Below are 21,748 nucleotides of genomic sequence, written 5' to 3' on the forward strand. Positions count from 1 at the left end.
TCCCCCCCGCCCTCCCTGGCCCACAGCGGCGCGAGCCGAGCCCCTCCCGCCCATTGGCTCCCCGCACGCGCCAGCCCCGCGCGCTCCATTGGCTGAGGCGCCACGCGACCGGCGCGCGGAGGGCGGGAGGCGGAGGGTGGGGCGGCGAAGGCGCGAGGGAGGGGACGGGGACCCCGGCGCGTGCCGCTTCTTAAAGGGGGCGCCGCGCCCGCCGCAACCGGAGAAGCCCGGTGGCACGCGTGTGCGTGCGTGGGGGCTGCCCGGCACGCACGGGACGGGACTAGACGGGCCGGGGGGCCGCGATGAGCAGCCACCTGCGGGCTGCGGAGTGGGCGGAAGGCGGCCTGGAGCTGCCGCTGGAGCCCGGCGCACTGGGGCTGGGGCCGGAGCCGCCCGGCTGCAGCTTTCCCCCCGCCTGGCTGGGCGTGTGCTGCCCGGCCCGCGCCCCCGAGCCGCCGCGCTACCTGCTGCCCGCGGCACGGCGGGAGCGGGAGCAGGACGAGGAAGAGGCGGGCGTCGCCGAGCCGGCCCTGGACGGCGGGAGCAGCCCGGCGGGGAAGCTGGCGGGGCCGGCGGCGGGGCGGGCGCGGGCGGCGGTGAGCGGCGTGCAGAAGCAGCGGCGGCTGGCGGCCAACGCCCGCGAGCGGCGGCGGATGCACGGGCTGAACCACGCCTTCGACCAGCTGCGCAATGTCATCCCCTCCTTCAACAACGACAAGAAGCTGTCCAAGTACGAGACGCTGCAGATGGCTCAGATCTACATCAGCGCGCTGGCCGAGCTGCTGCACAGCCCCGCGGCCGCCGCCGCCGAGCCCCCGGGCAAAGCCGAGCCGCGGCCGCCGCCCTATGAGGCGCCGGGGCCCGGGCCGGCGGCGGCGGCCGCCCACCAGCACCAGGCGCAGACGCCGTCGGCGCCGCAGCCTCCACAGAGACCCTCGCCCCCGGGCCACGGCCGGACTCGCTTCCCCGCGCAGGCGGCCGCGGGCGGCTTCGCGGTGCAGCTGGACCCGCTGCACTTCCCCGCCTTCCCCGACGGCGCCTTGCTGGCCCGCAAGGCGCCTTCCCCCGCCCTCCTGCTGCCGCAGCCCGGGCCGCCGCCGCCGCCGCCGCCGCCGCTGCTGCCGGAGCGCGGCAAAACCTCGCCCCGCTCGCACCGCAGCGACGGCGAGTTCTCGCCCCGCTCCCACTACAGTGACTCGGACGAGGCCAGCTAGGGGGCCGGGCCAGCGCGGGGCTGCCGCGGGGGAGAGCCCTGCCCTGCCTTGCCCTGCGCGCCGGGGCCGCGGGCCGCACGCCGCACACACGAGTCTTCCGAAGCGCCGAGGCCGCTCGCCCGCGCGTAGCCCCTGCCCTGGGCGGGACGGACCCCGCGGGGGGCGCCTGCTGGCAAACCCGGCGCTAAGCACTTTATCGGCGGCTCCGAGAGCAAAGCGACCGCACTGCCAAGGGGAGCGGAGCCGCGGCTGCAGGACCCTGGCCTCTGCGACCCCCCACGAACATGTTGTCGTGTCAAACGTGGCTGTCCTTTTTTATTATCATTCATTATTATTATTATTATTATTGTTGTTGTTGTTGTTGTTGTTATGCTTTGATGAAATTAGGCCTTTATTTATGACGGAGTGTTTGAGACTCTTCCTGCTTTGATCTTTAAAAAACAAAGACAAAACCCGTTTCTGCCCCGAGTATCCCTGATTTCCCTTTTAGCTGCGTCCGCTGCCATTGTTCCGTGTAACCGGGGGGAGCAAATAAATGTGCGGGAACGATCGCTTGGGCTGTGCGTTTCTCCGGGGCCCGCCGGAGGGGGGGAGCCCAAGAGGGGACAGGTGACACGCGGCATCGGGCCGGAAACACAGCCCCGGCCTCCCCTTCTCTGCCCCCAGCACACGCCGGACCCAAGTGAGCTGAGCCACGTGGAGCCGGGCCGATTGTTCCCTCCCCGCGCCACGTGCGCCCGGCGGGAGCTGCCCCTGCCCTGTCCCGCGGTGCCCGAGGAAGGGCAGCGAGGCGGCACTCCCCCCTCCCCCCTGGGCATCACTTGCACCCCCGTGGCGGGTCCACGCGGCCCAGGCTCGTGGGGAGGCCGGCGGCAGCGAGCAGGGAGCTCCGCGGGCACAGCCTCCCAGCGGGGCCAGCCCTGGGCGGAGGCAAATGGGCCAGGGAGACGCGCTTGCCACACACACACCTCCTGGCCTGGGGCTGCGATCAGCCCCGCGCTGTCAGGGCTGAGCACCCCGGGCAGTGGGGGAAGCCTCTTGGCCCGCAGTAGGTGGCGGGGGCTCTCCCGCCCCGCTGCCCCTGCTCCATAACCCGCCGCTCCCGGCAGGTGAACGAGGCAATCAGTTAAAAGCCGCTCGGAGGTGCGCCTGGAGTCGGCCGCCTCCGCAAGTAAGGCAGGTGCCAGTGTCACTTTCCAGTCGAGAAACAATGCACCTGCCCCCTCGATAACCTCTTGCCCTGCCGCAGATAAGCATCGGGGATCTTCGGGTTGCTCCAGCTAATGGAGCCACCGCTTCCACATCAGCACTGCCGGGGGTGAGGGGTATTTACCCACTCCGCAGGGTGAAAAGTTCAGCAGCAAGGACCTTTCACTTTTTTTTTTACAAGGAAAAAAAGCAAACAAACCCTGCAGCTGGGCTTCTAGTTGGGTATATTTTCGTAGGGTCTAGGAATATCAAGGTTATCCCGTGGCTGACAGGCAGCACGTATGTGCACACCAGCATCGAAAATTGCTTTCGGGTTATTCTGCTCCGCTTCATACAAGCACAGAAAATGAGGGCTGGGAGGGACGTCGGGAGGGCAGCTCTGCTCACAGCGGGACCGTCCCCAAGTAGCTTATCCCTGCCAACCTTGCCCTGCTCACAGCAGCACCAGCCCCAACCAACTCATCCCAGCCAAGGCTTTGTCTAGCCCCGTCTTCAAAACCTCCAGGGGTGGAGCTGCCTCAGCCTCTCCGGGTGACCTGTTCCAGTGCTTCACCACCCTCGTAGCCACAAAGGTTTTTCCTAACATCTCCTGAAACTTCCCCTGCTGCAACTTGAATTTTAGTCTGGTACGGGAAAGTGTCAGAGACGGCTTAAAAAAAAAGAAAAAAGAAAAAAAACCCAGAGCCTGAAGATCTGCGGACATTTGTTTGTGCGAAACTCCTGTGACTTGGGTGCATCATATACTCACAGATTAGAAGAGACGCTTCCAACTTTTTAAAGTCTGAACTGCATACAATGAAGTGCCAAACAGGAGATTTCAAGTCTCCCATGAAATAAGAACTTTCATTTCTGCCTAGAACTTTAACAGTCTTTTCTCCTATGCCTGCAAAAAAGGTGCTTGTGCCCCAAAGCTTGCAAATAAAGATTTTTTAAAATTTTTTTTTGCAAACATCTAGTTGGTTTAATGAAAGATATCACCTCTCCCATGATGCAACCTCTGGGTTTAGCGGTATTTCCATGAGCAGAGCAAAGCAAAACGGGGTCACAGATTCATAGTTTAGGACTGGAAGGGACATCTTCATCCAGTCCCCCTGCTCTGGGCAGGAAAGACTGCCCAATTTATGTCCGTTTAACGTTTTATAGCTGGTTGTGTGTTTTTTTTTTTAATTGGAAATGGAAAGCTTGAGCTGTGCATCACCGATTTGCATTTCGGGCGGGGGGCGGGATGGACTGAGAATAATCTGTGGTTTGGATCTCCAAAAGAGAAAACCCCAGAACCCAGGAGGGTGCGCCCCCCATGAGTGCGAAGTGATTGAAAAGCACAGACACAAAATCATCCACGCTTCTCGGACCTGCTCTGCGCAGCGACAGATGAGCGCGCTGCACGGTACAGTTGGCTCTCGCAGCCCGTCTCTCTTCCCTCCCCCTCCTCTTGTTTTTTTTTTTTTTTTTTAAGACACTTCTTTGAAAGCGAGCCCCGGTCCCATTTCCATGTTAAGGTTTGCATAACAAACGCTTGGCAGCCCCCACTCTGACACGCCATTAACAAGCTGTAACGTATAGCTGCAGGTTGCTATAATCTCATTAATATTTTGGAAACTTGAATATTGAGTATTTCAGGCTGCTCATTCCCCATATGCCAGAGCGCTCCCGCTATGCTGGCTGCTTCCTTTCTCTCCATTATGAGCCCGGAGCCCTTCTACCTTCCAGAGTCGGATCCAAGTATCCAAGATACTCGCGCAGGAATCAACTATGTGTTGCAAGCTAAGCGTGCTTAATATCTCCCAAACAAACAAAGAGGCCACGTTTCTTTAAGTCGCGGAGATGGATCAATCGCTTTGGGCAACGGCGTGCTCTGGGCGGGCTCCCGCCACCCCGGAGCAGCCTCGGGGGGACTTTCGGGAGCCTTTCGGCCCGGCGTTAAGATCTGCCTGCCGCTGTGTGCCTGCCGCTGTGCCCCTCCGGGCGGCTGCTGCATTTCGGCCCGAGGGGGCCCGGGGCCAGGGCCGGGCCGGGCCGCAGGCTGGCAATTAGCGCGGGCGGGGCGGGGCGGGGCGGGCCGGGCCGGGCCGCGCTGGCAGCGGGGCCTGGCGGCCGCGCGGTGTCTGGAGCGGAGCACGCGCTGTCAGCTGGTGAGCGTGGCCGCCTTTCAGGGGCGCCCCGGGGGGCTGCCATCCCTCCCTCCCTCCCGTCCGGCCCGCCCGGCCGCCTCCCCCCCCCCACAGCGCGTCCTCCGGCCCCGCGCGACAGCCCGCACCCGGCAACACGCGGGGGCAGCGCCGGGGCACCCGGGACAGGGACACAAAGGAGGGGCCGGTCCGCACGCACGCACACATACACACACACGCACACACACAAGCACGCGCATACACACGCACCAATGCACACGTCCACGTACACACAAGCAGGCGCGCACTCAGGCACACACACATTCCCAAGCGCGCACACACAAGCTCACGCGCACACACAGAGGAACACACACAGAGGCACACACAAGCACGCGCACACCCACAACCACACATGAGCACACACACGCAAGCACACCGGCACACACACGCAAGGGCGCACACAGACACACGCAAGTAGACGCATACACATGCATACACAGGCACACAAAAGCACACACGCACAAGCACACGCATACACACACAGAGGAAAGAAACACGCACGCGCCCACACAAGAACACACGCACAGAGGAATACACGCTCACACGCGGGCCCTGTGCCACAGGCTGGGAGCGGCCGCGGGCCGGAGCAGAGGGGAGCGGGGCGCCCCGGGCTCGTCGGGGAGCAAGGGCTGCTGGGCACAGCACGGCCCGCCGGCCCCCACCCAGGGGTGCCCTCGGGCCCGAGCTATGCTATTAAGGCTTCCGCGTGTGACTGGAAGCCCTGGGCTGCCCCCGTGGGAAGCACCTCCCAGGAAGGCACAGAGGGCCGGGATGCTGGCGAGCAAGTGCCCCGGGCCGGGGGAGGCCCCGGGCCGGCCAGAGCAGCCGCCTGGTTAACGCCGTGACTGTCCCGCAAAGTTCCGCTGGAAATGGCGCAGCACAGTCCCGCTGTTTCTCTCCCTCTCCTCACGTCTCAGGAGCAGGGGGCGGCAGGGCTGCAAGGGCCTCACGAGGTCACCCAGCCCCGTCCCCGGCTCCAGGCAGGAGCCACCCCAGCCCCGTGGAGGATGGACAAGCCACACGTCCTCGAGGGAGCCGGCTCCCAAGCCATTGCCCGGGCTCGTCCCGCCTCCAGCCTGCGTGTCCCCTGCCCTTGGGGCCCCGCTCCCAGCCCAGGGCCGGACTCGGACATGCCGAGGCCCTAAACGATGTCCAGTTTAAGAGGGCCCCTATGATAAAAAAAAAAATTCACAAAATCCGCGAAAATGGATTTGCATGAAATTTTCAGACGAATTATTGTTATTTCTGCACACATTTACGAACTCAATATTAATAAGAACTGTGGGGGTGATATATGTATGTATGTATGTATGTATATTTTTGCCATATTAGAATGAAAATGTCCCGCTTTCTTTTCTTAGAGGCCCCTCATATTGTGAAGCCCTAAACTGTAGCTTAAGTAGCTGAAGGCTAAAGCCGGCACTGTCCCAGCCCCTCCCTTCCAGCCGCACGGGGAGAGCCCTTCTCCGTCCTCTCTGCAATGCCCTTCAGGTCTTGGAGGGCTGCCATCGACCCCTCAGCCTCCTCTCCTCCAGACTCCCCGGAGAGCCGTGGGCAGATGCTCCTCGGGGGCGCTTGTTCTGCCTTTTAGCAACTGAACCCCCGTTTTCGAGGTGCACTTAGTGCCACCCATGCCCCGGCTCCGCAGCTAGCGCGCTTCATGGCTCGGCTCCCAAGCCCGGGCGCCGCTCGCAGCCCCGCTCTTGCAGGAAGTGGTGCGGGATGAGCGCCGCCGGCCGCCGGCCGCGCCCGCTGGGAGCAGCTCCGCACAGCGCTGGTGGATGCCAGAGGCCGCCTGCGGCCAGAGCCCGGTCCCAGCGCCTCCATGGGGCACTGCGGCCGTCTTGCCGAGGCTGCCCGGCCCCAGCCCCAGCCCGCACCGCCTCCCCGCGGGGCAGCGCGCGGGCCTTGGGCCGGCCTGCCCCGGCTGCCCGCGCTGACCCCGGGGCACGCGGGGGGCCTGCCTACCCGCCCTCCCCTTTCATCTTCGTGCCGGCCGTCTCTGCCCCTGTGTGACACGCTGTCCCCTTTGTCCGCGCCGAGCCCCAGCCCTTCGCTCGCTGGCCGCGCAGGGAGCCTGGCCCGGGGTCCGGCCCGCGCCGCCCCCTGCCGCGCAGCCGCCCTTCGGCCGGTGCCCGCTGCCCCTCCCCGCGAGCCCCCGGCCCCGGGGCGCGGGGCAGACGTCACGGGCCGGTGACTGGAGGAGGAGGCGGCGCGGCAGCCCATCTGCTCGGCGCCCACCCGGGGCCGCGCTGCCCTTTGAAGCCGCCTTTGGGGCCGGGGGGGCGGGGGAGATGCCCGCGTCAGGCCCCTCCCCGCCGGCGGGCCCGGGCTCGTCGCGGCCGCTCTCTTATGGCTTTGGGTTGTTTTCGCCCCGACCTGCGGGCTCTGCGCCTCGGGGAGTGTTCAAGGGGGCTCAGTGCAGGCTGAGGCCCCCGCCGCCCCGGGCTCCCGCACCGTGCCGCGGGCGGCCCCCGGCAGAACCGGGCGGCGGGCGGGCGGTCCGGCCCCAGGGCTGCACAGCGCCGCGCCGGGCCCGTGTGTCCGCGGGCTCCTGCGCCCCGCGCCTCCCGCCGGCTCGGCTCGGGGAGAGCGGCGGCGTTGTGCTGTGGGATCCCGGCCCGGTGGGCAGCACTCCGAGCACATAGCGCCGCGTGGGCTGCGCGCGGGGGGCGGGGGCGAGGGGGTCATTCTTGGACGTGGAGGGGAGAAAAACCCCAGCCCGGTTTCGTTCCCCTTGCATCATTCCCTTCAGGCCGGGTGTCAGGACATCGCGCCGTCTTGGGAGCACCGAGGAGTCCCCGACCCGCTGCCCCTCGGTCACCCCCACCCCTGCGCTCTGCCAGGGCTGGTGGCTTCTCCGTTCACCCCCCTGCGCGCGAAGCTGAGTCACGCGGGTTGATCAAACGCCCGGAGCAGACAAACGGGAGAGAATCGCCCCGACCTGGTTAATCTCGCTTCAGTCACATCAGGGCTTGCGGCAGTCAAAAAAAAATTGGGAGACAGGAGCGTGACTGCTGAAACCCGCTGGTGTCTTTCTTGGGGCAGCGGTAGCTCATGCACTTCACCCAGCTTTGGCCCCAAAGCTCTGCTCTTAAAATACTCCCTTCCCCCTCCCATCCTTCCTTTTACTACTTAAAATATAAGTGTCATTTGGTTCGCCCATAAAACTTGTCAAAGGGCTGAGCTGCCCACAGTGAAGTCAATGGGAGGTTTAACATCGACTTCAACTACAAGCGGATTAGGTAGTGTCTAGGGGGAAAAAAAGACTTAATACGGGAGCTAGAGACCTCCATGATGGCAAACGCGTCGGGCATTTCGGTGCCCCGTTTTAAAAACCGATAGGAAAATGCTTAGTGTCCCCCGTAACCACATGTTGATCTTACATGGCTGTTTTCTTGAGGATATTTTATTTGTGCTCATTTTGGTGAACTAAAGCACTCCAACTCTTCCCCCCTCCCTTTTCATGTCCCATATAAATACTAATGAGGGGACAATAAAGGGACATAGCACATGCCAGTACCGAATACAGATTTGATCCAGAGCTCCCGATAAAACTGTCAGGCGATGCCATTTGTATCTCATCACGAGAATGCCTTTCACAGTCTGGTTCATATTCTTCAGGATTTTAAAAAAATGATGATGAAGACCAAGATATCTTACTGTTTCTTAGGCTTTTGTTGTTCCTTCCCTCCCTATTAGCTTCTAGGCGACAAGGAAGTATTGCTATCTCCCTTACAGCCGAATTGAAAGCATTTCCCCAGCGTTATTTAGGAAGTCCGTGGAAAAGCTAGGAAATAAACACCACTCCTCTTCGATATAAAACTATCCTCTTGCTTTTTTTTCATACATTTCAGAAAGATTTCAAATAGAGAGTGTGCCTCTGAAGGGAAGATGGCTGAAAACACTGACTGCTAGAAGAAGCAGGGGTAGCAGTGCTCTGATAATTCTATTCAGTCTTTCATTACAGCCATATTTGAAATATTCAGATTTTCCTGGAAACCATTTTTCATCCTTTATGTTTGCCTGCAAAAGACCAATGCTTTCTGAAAGGTTGGGCGGGGAGGGAAGAAAGATCAATGCAACTTCTTTTTATTAACTTTACACAATCCTCCCCTCCCTCAAACACCAAAACAGCTAACTGTTTCTGCTGTGAAAGATGTTGAGACTTTGGACTAAGCTCATACCTGCTCAACTTGCAGGTGCAGAAACTAAAGGAGTTGTGCTAGGGCCCTTTGACATGGTGCCTCGTCGAAAGAATAAGTAAATGGAGAGGAGTGGTTGCTCAAACTAGTGGCCAGCAATTAATACTGACGGGGCTAGCAAAGGATATGGCTTTACCTCCATTCCTAAAGACCAGTAACAGAAGTGCTGGTTGGGAGTCTTCAAGGCTGAGGCTGTTACTTTTGAGGAAAGTCAGATCTGTCTAGTATTGCAGTGCCACTAGTTGGCCATTAAATGGCATTGCAGGAAGTGGAGTTGTCTTTCCCACCTAAGCTTCTTATGGAAAGGTGAGGGGTGAGAGACTGTAACCTTCAGATATCTCAACAATCATTAGCAATAGTTCTAATTCCTCCTTACCCTTTTACCAGTTCACCACCAGCTTGAAGGTCCTGGGACAGTAAATAAAACAGAGGTGTGGTCCAGGTGAAGCCTACAGAAACACTGGCAGTGATTTCACCCCAGCTGTTGGAGGTGGGATAGAATTTGGAGGCACCAATAGATAATACAGTAGGTTGAAGCTCAGTGGCAAGGGAGTGCAGCAGGGAACTGAGGGCCTTTGTAGGAACACGCAGATTTGCGGTGGAGTTGGGGAAATTCTTTACAGAAAATGAACTTTTGTGTCTGCTCAGTAGTTTAAGGAAAGCTAAAAAATGAGGGCTGTTCATGAATACCTCACTGGCACTTAATTTTTGTGGTGGACTCTGGACTTCTAAACTGTATGGTCTTTCTTCAACTCCCTGCCATTTTAAATGAGGTACAGAAACTATTATATCCCAAACCCCCGAAGAAAAATGCATTGTCTGGATGGCATGAAAGATGATTCTTGTTATCTGTGAGGCTTTCAGAAGCATGGATAACTATGGGCTATTCATGAACATTTTTGCAAACCGGAAACAATTTGTGAATGCATTTAATGTGCCATTCAATCAGCAAGGTTCTCTTCAGAAGTAGTTTGGGATGGGGGCTGAAGCAGAGAAACTGAGCAAGAACTAGAAAGCATGCATTGCTGGACCTTGTATATGCCTTTTCCCATATGATACAAAAACCACAGAAGTAACATTGATGTTTCTTCCACACAGGCTGCAGGGCTGAGCTCTGTGCCTGGCAGTTGCCTAGAACTCCCTGGAGGGTGAGGTTCCATTTCTGTATTTAAAATAATAAAAAAGAAGGTTGGGCTTCCAGTTGAAACTTCCTGAGTGGATAGTTCTTCAGTAAGGACTAACTTACTGCTTGGGCTAATTTACAAAAGTCTATGGATTTGTCAATGACGGATAAAGTGGGTTTGCATATGACCAGCATGCATAGAATTTTCCCTGAGGCTTGCATTGCAGGTGTTGATTATGTGCTGCTTCTCCAGTATGGTACAGAGAAGGTTACAGCTCACACGGTGGTGGGCTAATACTGGTGAAGTGTAAAGGGGACAATATATAAGCACATTTGCATAGGTGGAATTCTGTAGGCAGGGGCAAATCCACAGTGGAGTGCAGTGGTGATTGCTTGTCCACTCACCATTTAAAACAAACTGTCTGGCACTGGAAGCAGGATTTCTAGTCAGGCAGCAATGAGGGAATCATTTGTCTTCATGGTTTGTTATAATCTGTTTCCTAAACTTTTCACACCATCCATGTTAATTACCCTCTCTCCTTTTTTAAAATGGTCTTGATGTTCCACTAATCAAGCTATTGTTTCTTCTGTAATTCTTCTGCCTGTTAACTGTCCCTGGTAATTAGCCCGTGTTCTTGAAATCCACCAGATTCAAATTTTCCCCTCAAACTTCCAAAAAATACAATATTATGACTATAATTTTAAGAATTCAAAAGAGAGAAAATACAGAAATGAGAGTTAAGGTACCCTGAAAGTTTAGTTCATTCACATTGTCTATCTGGGACCAGATCCTTTACCCACTGAAGCCAAAGGAGGGACAGGCCAGGAGATTGGCGGGGAGGGGGTTGTTTTGTTTTCTTTTATTTTTTTCTTTTTGTTATCAAGTGCCGAGTGGCCAGAAACTATGACTTGCTCCAGTGTGAGCTGTCAGGTGCTCACACTTCAGAAAACAAAGCCATTTATTACATATTTAAATGGGAAGATAAGAGCCTAACTTTAAGGTATTTCTTAAAAACTGTAACACTGACCTATGGAGTATTTTGGGGGGGGGGGGGTTCTGTTAAATGTATACCTTAATGACAAAGTGTTTTTAAGAGAAGAACTGGCCCATACTTCGGTTAAATTCAGCAATGGGTGCTGGATCAGGTGCTGTATATAGGATGGTCAGTTTGAAGTTGTCATTGGAGCTTGGCATGACAGGCTGGTATTTGTAAGAAATGTTAAGGAAAAATGTCTGGATGAAAACCCTAACAGTGAAAATCAAAAATGGTTTGGTGTTGGATAATTGTTCTGTAAAAGCCTTTTGGTTTTTTGTAACTATCTTTGGTTTTCAAAAACTGAAAATGTCTGAAGAACATGCTGGGTTTTAGTTTTTGTTGTTTTGCTGAGGGGAAAACATGATAAAAGCAGAGTTGCTGTGAAAATTATTGCATCTGCCATTTTTTGTCAAGATTTTTTTACAAAAATAATTTGAGCAGTTTTGGTTATTATGCAAACCTTAACTTGCGTGGTCTGACTTTCAAATGTTTTAAAATGTTACTTTTGTGCTGTCCTGACAAAAGTATATTAATTACAGAAATTTATGTCAGTGTTCTCCTGCTGCCATTCTTTACTATTATAAATGTCATTTGGAACTCAAGAAGTTTGTCCATGTTTCATCATGAGTGTGTTCTTTTGAGAAAGAGAAATATTTTCACAGATACCAAAATCGGACTGGAGACCATTTCCCTTCATGTATGCCTACAGTCTGCTTTGCACTGAATAGCATAATGCTATAAAGAGTTGCAGTAGCTTCATTAATAATAGCTGTGGTTTAAGAGCTATCAAGTCAGTTTTAATAGAGACAGCATAATCTGGCCTATACTGAAATGTTTATAAGCATTAATCTTATCTCTAAGTTACAGTTACACTGCAGTATCATAAAATAAATGAACTATTTTCTGCTGATGACTTCCTGATCAGCACATTACCTCTGATGTAATAGCTTTTGACAACCCTGATCCTCCAGCAATAGTAGCTTACAGAATTGGTCATTGGAAACCTCTATTTTACAATTACATAAAAAAAGCAAAGATGATTACCTATAGAGATGTAGATGAACTAGTAGGAAAAATGATCACGTAGGTAAAGCTCCAGGAGAAACATATTTTTTGACAAAGCTTTTCTATTACAATGATGTATTTATTTTAAAAAGAAAAATGACCTTTGCATTTGCCTATATCCTGCTCTTGTGATTAATTTAAATTTTTAGTTTTACACACCCAGCTATAAACTCTTTTATTTACATTTTATTGCAACTGAACTCATGGCATTTATGCTTGCTTAATAATAGTCTGTTAACTGCTCAAAGGCAGGTGTTTTCAAGGATGTGATGCATCAACAGAGGGAAATCTAAACTGATTTAGGAATCACCATAAAAAGCCTATAGCAGAGCTAATAAAACTGTCTTGTTCGCTCTCATTAAACTGCTTGTAACTGCTTTCCTGTTAGGCAGGAAACACAAATGTTCCACAAAAAATAATACCTACCTAAATATAGCTAGTTGTTTGAATATAAAGGTGTACAAATAATTCTTAGTCACCTGTATGCAAACAGGTTTAATCAAGATGATGATGCTTAGTAATTTTTGATGTAACTGTGATTTACCTTGTATTTCATTGCTACAAAAATTATTTTATTTCTATAAAGCATTTTTTTCCCTTTCAAAATGCATTTTAAAAATACTTCTTATTCAGTACTTTCATTCAGAGTATTTTCTAGAAACGGAATAAATAGTGTAAGTTTCCTCTGATTTGTTGTCCTGTCTGAACCCTGAACTGAAGAGACCACCACTGGGGATCTGTCCATGGTAGTACACTCAAGGTCACTACTTGTACTCTATAGTACATACCTATTGTTAACTTGAAGCTGGATTGTCTCCCTTGACTTCCTTGGATAGATACTCATTATTGTTTTTATAATTGTGTTATAAACTGTGCCCTCTAGATTTTGTTAAATATTTTTAGTTTCTGAACACTCCCGCTGTACTGATTTACTGTAAATTGTTTCAAATGTAGTCTCATCCTACACATTTTGACTTTATCTTAAAGATGCCCAGCCAAATTTATCTGTTGAGTCTAAGCTAATCCAATCTATAGTTTTATAATAGTATCCATCGGTATAGCATCCAAGAAAGGCATAGAAGACAAAAGCTTAGCTCAGTGCACAGCTTCAGCAAACAGGCCATGTACTAGTGATTTCCCATAGTATTTATTGATCCTTTGACTCAAGTTCTCTTTTATTGGAAATATAATCTATTCAAACACACATTCAATATAATTTTGCTGACAGCAGCCAATATTAATCTGATCCATATGTATTTTTATTTATGAACTTTAATATGAACCAAAAGTATTTGAAAGAAAATACTCTGAATGAAATTAAAAGATATCAGATGCTTGCTTTGTGTGTGACATATTGATTGCAAGCAGTCAGGCTGGGTCTTGGAGAACACTGCATCAAGGAACTGTTACTCACAGATTTAGTTTAACAGTTTAGTTAAGCTTTAGTTTAGCTTCCTGCAACAAATGATGTCATGTGAAACTGAACCTTTTGGTTCAACTAAGCTGATAAATCAATAACTAATAGCTCCTGAAGACATGTATGAGTCAATACTCTTACTGGTTTGAGATTTGCATGTGCTATTAATAACATGGATGACCTTTTAGGATTAACATTTTGACACTAAAGCAACTGGCATAGCAATATGACAGGATAACACTTTGATATTAAAGGAAAGAATCTGTTAGTCTTTCTTTTTTATATAACCCAGTATTCCCATCACTAATTATAGATGCATATTGTGAGGGAAGCTTCTGTATCCCGGGTGTACCCAGGGTATGTACTCCCCCTTCTGACTGAAGGGGATTGGCAGCAGGCAGGGGTGCTATGGAAGAGAACTGCAAGCTGAGCGCAGTCTCCCCACTCCCTATAGAGCCAGGCCAGGACAATATTAAACTATATACAAATTTATTAATATTGACATGGAACCTTAAAAGATAACTAGTAATATAAAACTGATACAGATATTTAGATATAATACAGGACTAATAACCTTGTTTCTCTACAATGGATAACCACAACTGGGGTTCAGGTAAGTTACAAGTAAACACAAATAAGTAATGGGGAGGGGTCCTAAAAGGACCTCAATATAGATTTTATGTTTTAATGTTAGTTTTCTTACTGATGCGGAAGCACACAATTCACAGGATAGAATATCACAAAACATAAAATAATGTATCACAAATTAGAAGGCACATAAGCACAGAAGTAATCTTCAACCATTAAAAGGTTCCCCAAGGCCCCACCACATTCCTGGGGCCTGGATTATGCTCTAGTGACCTGTGAGGGAAGACCCTATTGCCCCTTGGCATACCACACACCAAGCCCCCTTGGCAGCCCACAAACTCAGAAGGGGCCCTCCCTGGACCTCCTCTCCAAGAACACTGGCATCATCAAGAAGGACTTCCCTTCCCCTGTGGAACCCTATTCCGCAGCAACTCATGAATCTGATGCCCAGGTGGGGGTCCTCATCCCCTCAGGCAAATGGCTCCTTGTCCAGAGAAGCCTCTGGAGCCTCTGACTCCTCCTCGTTCAGAGCCTCCGTTGCATGCTCTTGAGGGCTTTGGCTTTTGCTAAGGGTTGGAGGCCCAGACCACCTTGCATGGCTCTGGGGCTCTGTCCACTCCCAGACCCCCAGTTCAGCATCTCCTGCACCGGGTTCCCTGCCACTTGCCAGGGAGATGGAACCTGGAGCCACCGTGGATGGCTCTCAGCGTCTTGCTGGCTCCGTGCACCCAGAGCCCTAGCCACCCACCTGGAGTTGCAGACCTGAGCCTCTTGCTCCCAGGGTCTGGCTCTGTGCACCGTGCTGTGTGCACCAAGTGGCTAGAAACCCAAGCTGTCTGACACAGCTCCCAGGGTGTCACCCCATGTGCTGTACTGCGCACTGACTTGGGGCTGAGGCCATCCACTGAGGCCATCCACTGGGGCTCTTCAGGGAAGCAGCATTTGCCTGCAGGGCAGCTCTTCCCCAGCTTTTCTTAGCCCCACTCTTGTCTCCGTCCGTCAATGCACCTGCCGCATGCTAGGCATGCAGCTCCTTTTAGTTTCTTCAGAGGCTCTGCCTCCCTGAAGTTCTCCCGACCCTGCAGGTTTCAGGCTTAAACCAGGTCTGTGTTGCCCTGGGTGGCAGGGGGAAAGCCCCTCCCTGCCGCTACCTGTTTGGTGGATGGGGGCACCAATCATACTGGAGATTCTCTGAGCCTGGACATGCCGGGCTATATCAGTAAGTCCGCCACAATTATAATGGTTAATCTTTATCAGTTATTCACTTTATTCATAAAACCTCCAGAAAATGTAATATAAGCATCATCCCTTCCCCATATCTTCATATTTTTAAATATCTGAAGCGTTTTGTTCCAGTGACGGTTGTCACCTGGGACAGCTTCCCATTCAGAAAGTAAAGTAAAATAATAAAAAAGTGTTAAGATAGCAAAGCAGTAATTTCATTTGCTAAAACAGTTGTCCATTAAGATAGCAGAACCACAACACTTTAAATTTTCTAGAAGGCTCTAAAGGAATGGTTTTCAAGGTGGACACCTGCCCCTCATTGCATATCTAGAGGGGGATGCTTCAAAAGTCCCCTAAATTAATAAGCAAAATAGGATTATAGGAAAGGCAATCAGTGTTCTACATACAGGTTTGAAAATGAAACACTGGGGCTTCTGTTAATATTTTAAAGCTTGACATAGCTGAGCATTAATACACAAAGTTCTCCTATTGTACTTAGTTGTCTTCTATACCAGTTGTTCTCAACCTTTTTTATACCAGGACCCATTTGTAAACATCAATGGCCTGTCCTTAACCAGTGCCCCTCCATCCTGATCCTCTGTCCCCCACCCCCAGACCCAGCCCTTCAGTGTGTAGGGCAGCAGGGGAGGAAAGTAGAGTGGGGGTGGGGCAAGCAGCCCCTTGCAGGCTGGAACTCTGACAGCCTGCAAGGAAAAGGCCACCACTTCTTACATTTTTCTCTATTTTTAATGTTTGATCCATTTTTAAAGTTTGTTCACAACCCTCCTATATATTCTTGAGACCCACTTTTGGGATGTGACCCACAGGTTGAGAAACACTGTTCTATACTATTACCATAGTATCTGGGAGCCTAGTTTTAGCCAGGAAGGAAAGAGATATACCTCTTCCAATGAGCAGAAATGGCCAGTCTTGTTGGTGAACACAGAATTCAAGAAAAGAAAATGTTTCTGTTCCTGTGTCTACCACTGACTTGCAGGGTGACACTCAGAAAGCTACTCAGTCCCTCTGTAGTTCCATTTCCCTGTTTGTAAAACAGGGACAACAAATACTTCGTAATATTAAAAATTTCTCATCCATGTTGATCCAAGTGTTTTGTAATCCTAGAAACCTCTTCAGGCCATGAATATTCTGGAGGGGGTTTCAACGCTAAATTTAGAATAAGGGGATAGAAACACAACTCACATGTTTGCCATTGACTTTGCATTATGATTGCTAAGAACAGGACCCTGTCATTAGCCATGATTCAACCAGCTTGGATTTTGATTTTTTTTTTTTTTGCCATAACTTTACTAATCAGTGAGGATTTTCCCTTTGCTATTTTCTTCTGATTTATCTGGGCCAGGAAGAGGTTATATCACACAAAGAATAAACTTCCTTACATCTAGTTGAGCTAGCAGAAGGTAGGAAATGTTTAAGTACCTCATGAAACAACCTATTTAATATAATTTTTTGTGTCTTTAAACCAGGATTTAGCCACTAAGTAAACTGTTCTAATCTACAAAGTGTTCTAATCTATGGAATTTAAGAGTCAAATGAGGACTACAGAGTTCGGCCATAAATGATGACTGAACACTTACTGTTTCTGCTTCTTATCTGTGTAGTCCTAATCTTAGTCCTTTATGCCTTTGTTTGACATCCAGTTCTTTATATGCATATTCTATACACATGGGTTGTAAACAGAAATTTAATTCCTAGCTCCTGCATCAGCAGTACTTTTCTCTTGATAGTTTATTGAATATTCTAGTGGTCATAGGCAACGGTTTTGATTTTCAGCAGTTTAATTTAAAGGCATTAACCTACACGTACAGTAAAAAGTGTTTGAGTTAGAGTCAGGCTTAGCTAGCTTAAGCCTTAGCATCTCTAATATCATAGTCCTCACTTGGGCACCCAGAATAAGTAAGTATTTTCAAAATTTTGGTCTAAGTGATTGCTCAGCTGCCCATAGCATTAACCAAGCCACTGGCAGAGCAGCAGAATCCAGTCACCTGACCTACAGACTGGTACTTACCTGCTACATTCTGAAGTCTCTGAGCATGCCAAACTAATATTAAAGGCTCCTGCTAGCTTCAAGTAGGAGCTTGGGAAAGGGGGGTAACCTAATCAAACTCTACTGTCATTTTTCCTCACAATAGGCCTGACACAAAGCTGATTAATGTCAACAGGAACCTTTCCATTGACTTGAGTTAGGTAAATAAAGCAATGAAGAAGTCTCCAAAGCTATATGAAATTTGGTTAGATAAACTCAGAAGTTTTTGAAGTTTAACTAAATGCTTTAGGTCTGTACTGCTGGACTGAAGAACTCACAAAAACTCATTTTCTCACTGAATGGAGGTATTGCCTACTTCAACACAATTCAGGAGCAGCCAGGCCCTCTGCTTTTGGTCCAACTGAAACAGGAAGGGAAGAATGAAAAATGAAAAACAGATTTAAAACTGAGACAGACATCTTCAGGACTCTCACAAAGTTAGAATTTGGATTCACTTTGAGCTTTGGATATAAATTTGATTGGTTATTTTATCAAAACTGGTTCTCCCAGTTGTATTCCAATTTTCAAATTATGACTGTTGAGTAGGCAATAAAAATGGAAACACACGACAGGGCGTGTGCTCTATTACTTTAACAGTATGATACAAGGCCAAAAGCCAAATGTTATAACAGCAGCATAAAACACATCCTGTAGTGTGTCACTTGTTTTATAAAATATATGTTTATGGCTACAATTAAATGCATGCAAAAGAGTTTTATTTTAAAACTTTTTGTAAAGCCCTGACTTGAAAAAGTTAAAGAACAATTTGGTTAGTTTCTATAATACTATTTAAGTTTGATCCATCAATCATTAGGTGCTATGCAACAGGCACCAGTATAATAAAATTAAAATTAAGCTGGATTTAATTTTTCAAAATTCTTTATCATTTTACTTTTTCTTTTTAAGTGTTTAGCATTTCTGCAGTCTTTTCAGTTTGTTTCGTATGAGAGGGAACCCAAACACAAGACAAAACAGAGCTCAAGAGAATATTTTCTTTTTTATTATTGTTTTGTTTTCATCATTGTTTTGATTCCTTTAAGAGTAGGACTGGGGTTCCAAATCTTTAATAGCTCATTTTAAATAGGCAAACTAGGTAACTGCATATGGGCAGAGAAGAAGACATCTCCAGCAAGTCTAAAGTACTTTGGTTGTTCACTAGCCTCCATATACCTGTTTCTCCATATACCCTGTTGCCACAGCAGGTCATAAATTGTTTCTCTCTCTCAGTGGCCTGGTTATGTAGCTCAACATTTCACTACCTCCATGGAGGACAGGCAGCAACATCATTATTCTTTTTCCATCTCCAGATTCTCCCACATCTCTCTTACTTTTCACTAACATCCAGACTTTAGACAAATCCTACTGCTGATTTTTTTATAATTTCTCTCAGATAAATCTCTGCTGAGCCATCCCAGTTCTACAAAGACTAGCTGAGTCCTTGAGTGCTCCATCTCCCTGTTTTCCCATTTTCTCATGTTTCCATTTCAGATCAACCAGGTCTTAGTTTTCCCTACATGCTGGCTACCTTACCTTTCACCTTGTATCCCCACTGGCAGAGCTGGCCTTGGAAAAATGGCACCCTGGGCAAAATTGTATTTTGATGCTGCCTCCTGGCACGCCCCACCCCCCCAAGTCAGCACCACTTGCAAGCAGGGGTCCACTGGGAGCAGTCTGGCGGGGGGGGCAGAGCTGTTGCCACCTGCCCTGCCTAGTCTGGCTCCTCCTAAGCAGTGGCTGGGGAGGGGGGAGGGCGGGCAGGCCTGGCTGGTCATTGTTTCTGCTGCCTGGGGTGGGAATCAGCCAGGGAGGAGCAGGGCAGGGGGCGATCACTGCTGTGAGCATAGGTTGTTCACACACATGTATTCATGTGTGTGTGCATGGTGCCCTGTGTCCATGGCACCCTAGGCAGTTCCACATGTCACCCATCCCTTAAGCCAGCTCTGTCCATTAGCTTCCTATTTTCTCTTTTGAAAAGGAAAAGCTTGACTTTTATGTGTGTTGAATAGTCTGTAACTTTGCCCACTTCTTCCATTCTTCACTTCAGAAAAAGTGAAGAAGTTAACAGAAGTATTGTCTTCTAATAAGATGTCATACATGATAGTTCTACAGATAGGTATAATATGAATTAACAAGCCTAAAACAGAATTTAGAACTCTATTATCACATCTGACACACCTTCTCTATTTGTTTTCCTTTTTCCTATCCTGGAACTGGCCCTGATTCATTTCTGCACTGTTTTTAGTGCTGGCTATGATTTTTCCAAGAAACTATATTGTTGCAAAATTGTAGAAGCTTATTACAAATGTGTTATAAACCCTCTTGGAGTCAATGATCCTTAGCTTGGTCACAGGCAGGTGAAACTGGGGAAACCTGTAAGATAACCAGGGTTTCAGCTATGACAACGGACTATATGGAGTGGTCCAAGGGACAGCAGGCTTCTAGGCTCTCTAAGTCTGGAGCAGCTAGTGATACGGACTGTTTGAGGCCTGGAGGCCTCAGGGCTTCTAGGGTCCATGGTGGCAGACAGTCAATGCCAGCTGTCCTAGGTTCAGAAATTCCAGAATCTGTGGGCCCCATTTTGTCAAAGTTTGCAGGTTCCTTGCTTTTGAAGTCCTGGATGCCCCAGCTTTAACTGTGGTTTTGGCTGTCTTCTGGTTTTACAGCAGTTCTAAAAGTCTGAGAAACCTGCCTCAAGTGGTAGCACTTGGAGCTGGGTAACTCTGGAGTCCCAGGGTCAGGCATAGTCTATGTGACAAGGTTGCTCCCAGAGTCCGCAGCTCTGGGACCATGACAGTTGTTGCCTGAAACTGACATTCTTGTCTTTCTGTGGGTTTCTGGGGAGCATGTTTCATTTCAGAAATGCTATACGTCAATGTTTCCAAAACCCGTCTTTTTCCAGAGCTCCCAATGCACTGGAAATTTTTTCTAAAAGTTTTATACCAAAGTGGAGCACAATCAGATTTTCTACAAAATGGGAAGTCCTGGATTTGGGTCAGCTGTAGTAATTTAATCTTTCCAAAGGCAGAAAATACATGCCTAAATGAGTAGTTCATCACTCGCCTGTTAGTAAGAATTCCACTACTATTCAGTGGTCTGATTCAAAAAAGTGTAGTGAATCTTACAGGTTCTTAGATGATGAGTCCCATTGGTGATGTGTAGGGAGTGCACGTGCACGCCCTGAGATCAGCCATGCAGCCCCTGGAAGCGCCAGCCACGAAATCAGAAGTGCTGGCAAAAGTTCACTTCCAGTTTTGTTGCTGGCTCAGTGATCAGCCACTGGAGAACTTCCCCCATCTTGCAGTCAGCAATTGGTGGCTGGGGATTTCACCCCGCCCCCCCAATTGGTGATCTAGTGTCCCCCCAGACTCTGGAGGCACCAGTCACCCATGGTGAGTCCAATATGCTATTCTTAGTGAAAAGGCTACATAGTGAAATATAATATATTGTTAATAGCAGCAACAGAAAATGTATGCAAGTACCATGTGTATATTTGGAATCACATTTTTAGAAGAGTGTCACAGTCTTCCAAACCCATGAATACAGCAATTTCATCCGCAGTTGGTACATAGTAGACTTGAACATTAACTGCTTACAGTCCAGAAGCCTGAGGCTGAATTAATTCAGTCTTCACAGATTAGCCTAAACTGAGTGGATTGAACGAATAGGCAAGTGAACAGACATTCACTTTTGATTCTGGAAATGCAGCTACATGCCTAAAGTGGCTTAGGCACTCCCTGCTAAACTTATGCAGCTCCCTGCTAAACTGGAGCAGACAATTTGGGCCAAAGCTAGGCCACCCACCCTGCAAAAGGGGGCTTGCAGGGGTGGTGCAAATGCATCCTGGAATGCTGGGAACTGTGAGTTAACTTGAATTTGGAGGGGATCTGAGACAGAAGTTCAATAAACCAATTTAACCTAAATCAGTTAATTTGGATACTGCTACTGATAAACCCATCCAGGCTTATCTTAAACTGGTTTTGTCCATTTTGAAACAGTTTATGTGTGCTGAACTTCTGTTGTGTTACAGATTTGAACCAGTTTCCAAATACTTATACCAGCTTATGTGTAATTTCTGTCCCTGGCCCTACTACTTGCCTGACTTGTAGTAAGTGCTTTTATACTTGCAACCAAATTTAGGCATGAAGACAGTCCACAAAATTGGAGACTAGATACAGTTCCTTTATATACATGAATGACTATGTAAATTGAAAGCCTTCAATTTAGATTCATTTAGATTATTTGGTGTCTTTTACACAGCCATTGCTGTTAGTTTTCTTTCTTTTTAAGGCTAAATTTAGCTGGAGGATCTCAATTAGGCTTTCTTCTACTCTGGAGAAATCTTTCATTAGCAGGAATAATACGATATTGGATTTCTTTTGAAAAAAAAATCCATTCTATAATTATCTATGTCTTACAGTTTACATAAAATCACTTGTTTTATTAGCCTTCAA

General features: G+C 49.3%; 1 protein-coding gene across 1 annotated transcript; it reads left to right on the forward strand.

The window, feature by feature from the left end:
* Window positions 1-218: 218 nt before the first annotated feature.
* On the forward strand, window positions 219-1,349 carry ATOH1 (atonal bHLH transcription factor 1). The gene has a single exon (XM_090034778.1). The coding sequence runs from the start codon at window positions 303-305 to the stop codon at window positions 1,212-1,214; it is 912 nt and encodes a 303-aa protein (XP_089890904.1). The 5' UTR covers window positions 219-302; the 3' UTR covers window positions 1,215-1,349.
* The last annotated feature ends 20,399 nt before the right edge of the window (window positions 1,350-21,748 follow it).

This window comes from Crocodylus siamensis, chromosome 2 (assembly GCF_052110815.1).
Source record: "Crocodylus siamensis isolate JL-2025a chromosome 2, ASM5211081v1, whole genome shotgun sequence".
NCBI lineage: Eukaryota > Metazoa > Chordata > Crocodylia > Crocodylidae > Crocodylus > Crocodylus siamensis.

What these genes read in the sequence shown, in the direction of transcription:
- ATOH1 (XM_090034778.1), top strand. Translation starts at nt 303, where the DNA reads ATGAGCAGCCACCTGCGGGCTGCGGAGTGGGCGGAAGGCGGCCTGGAG.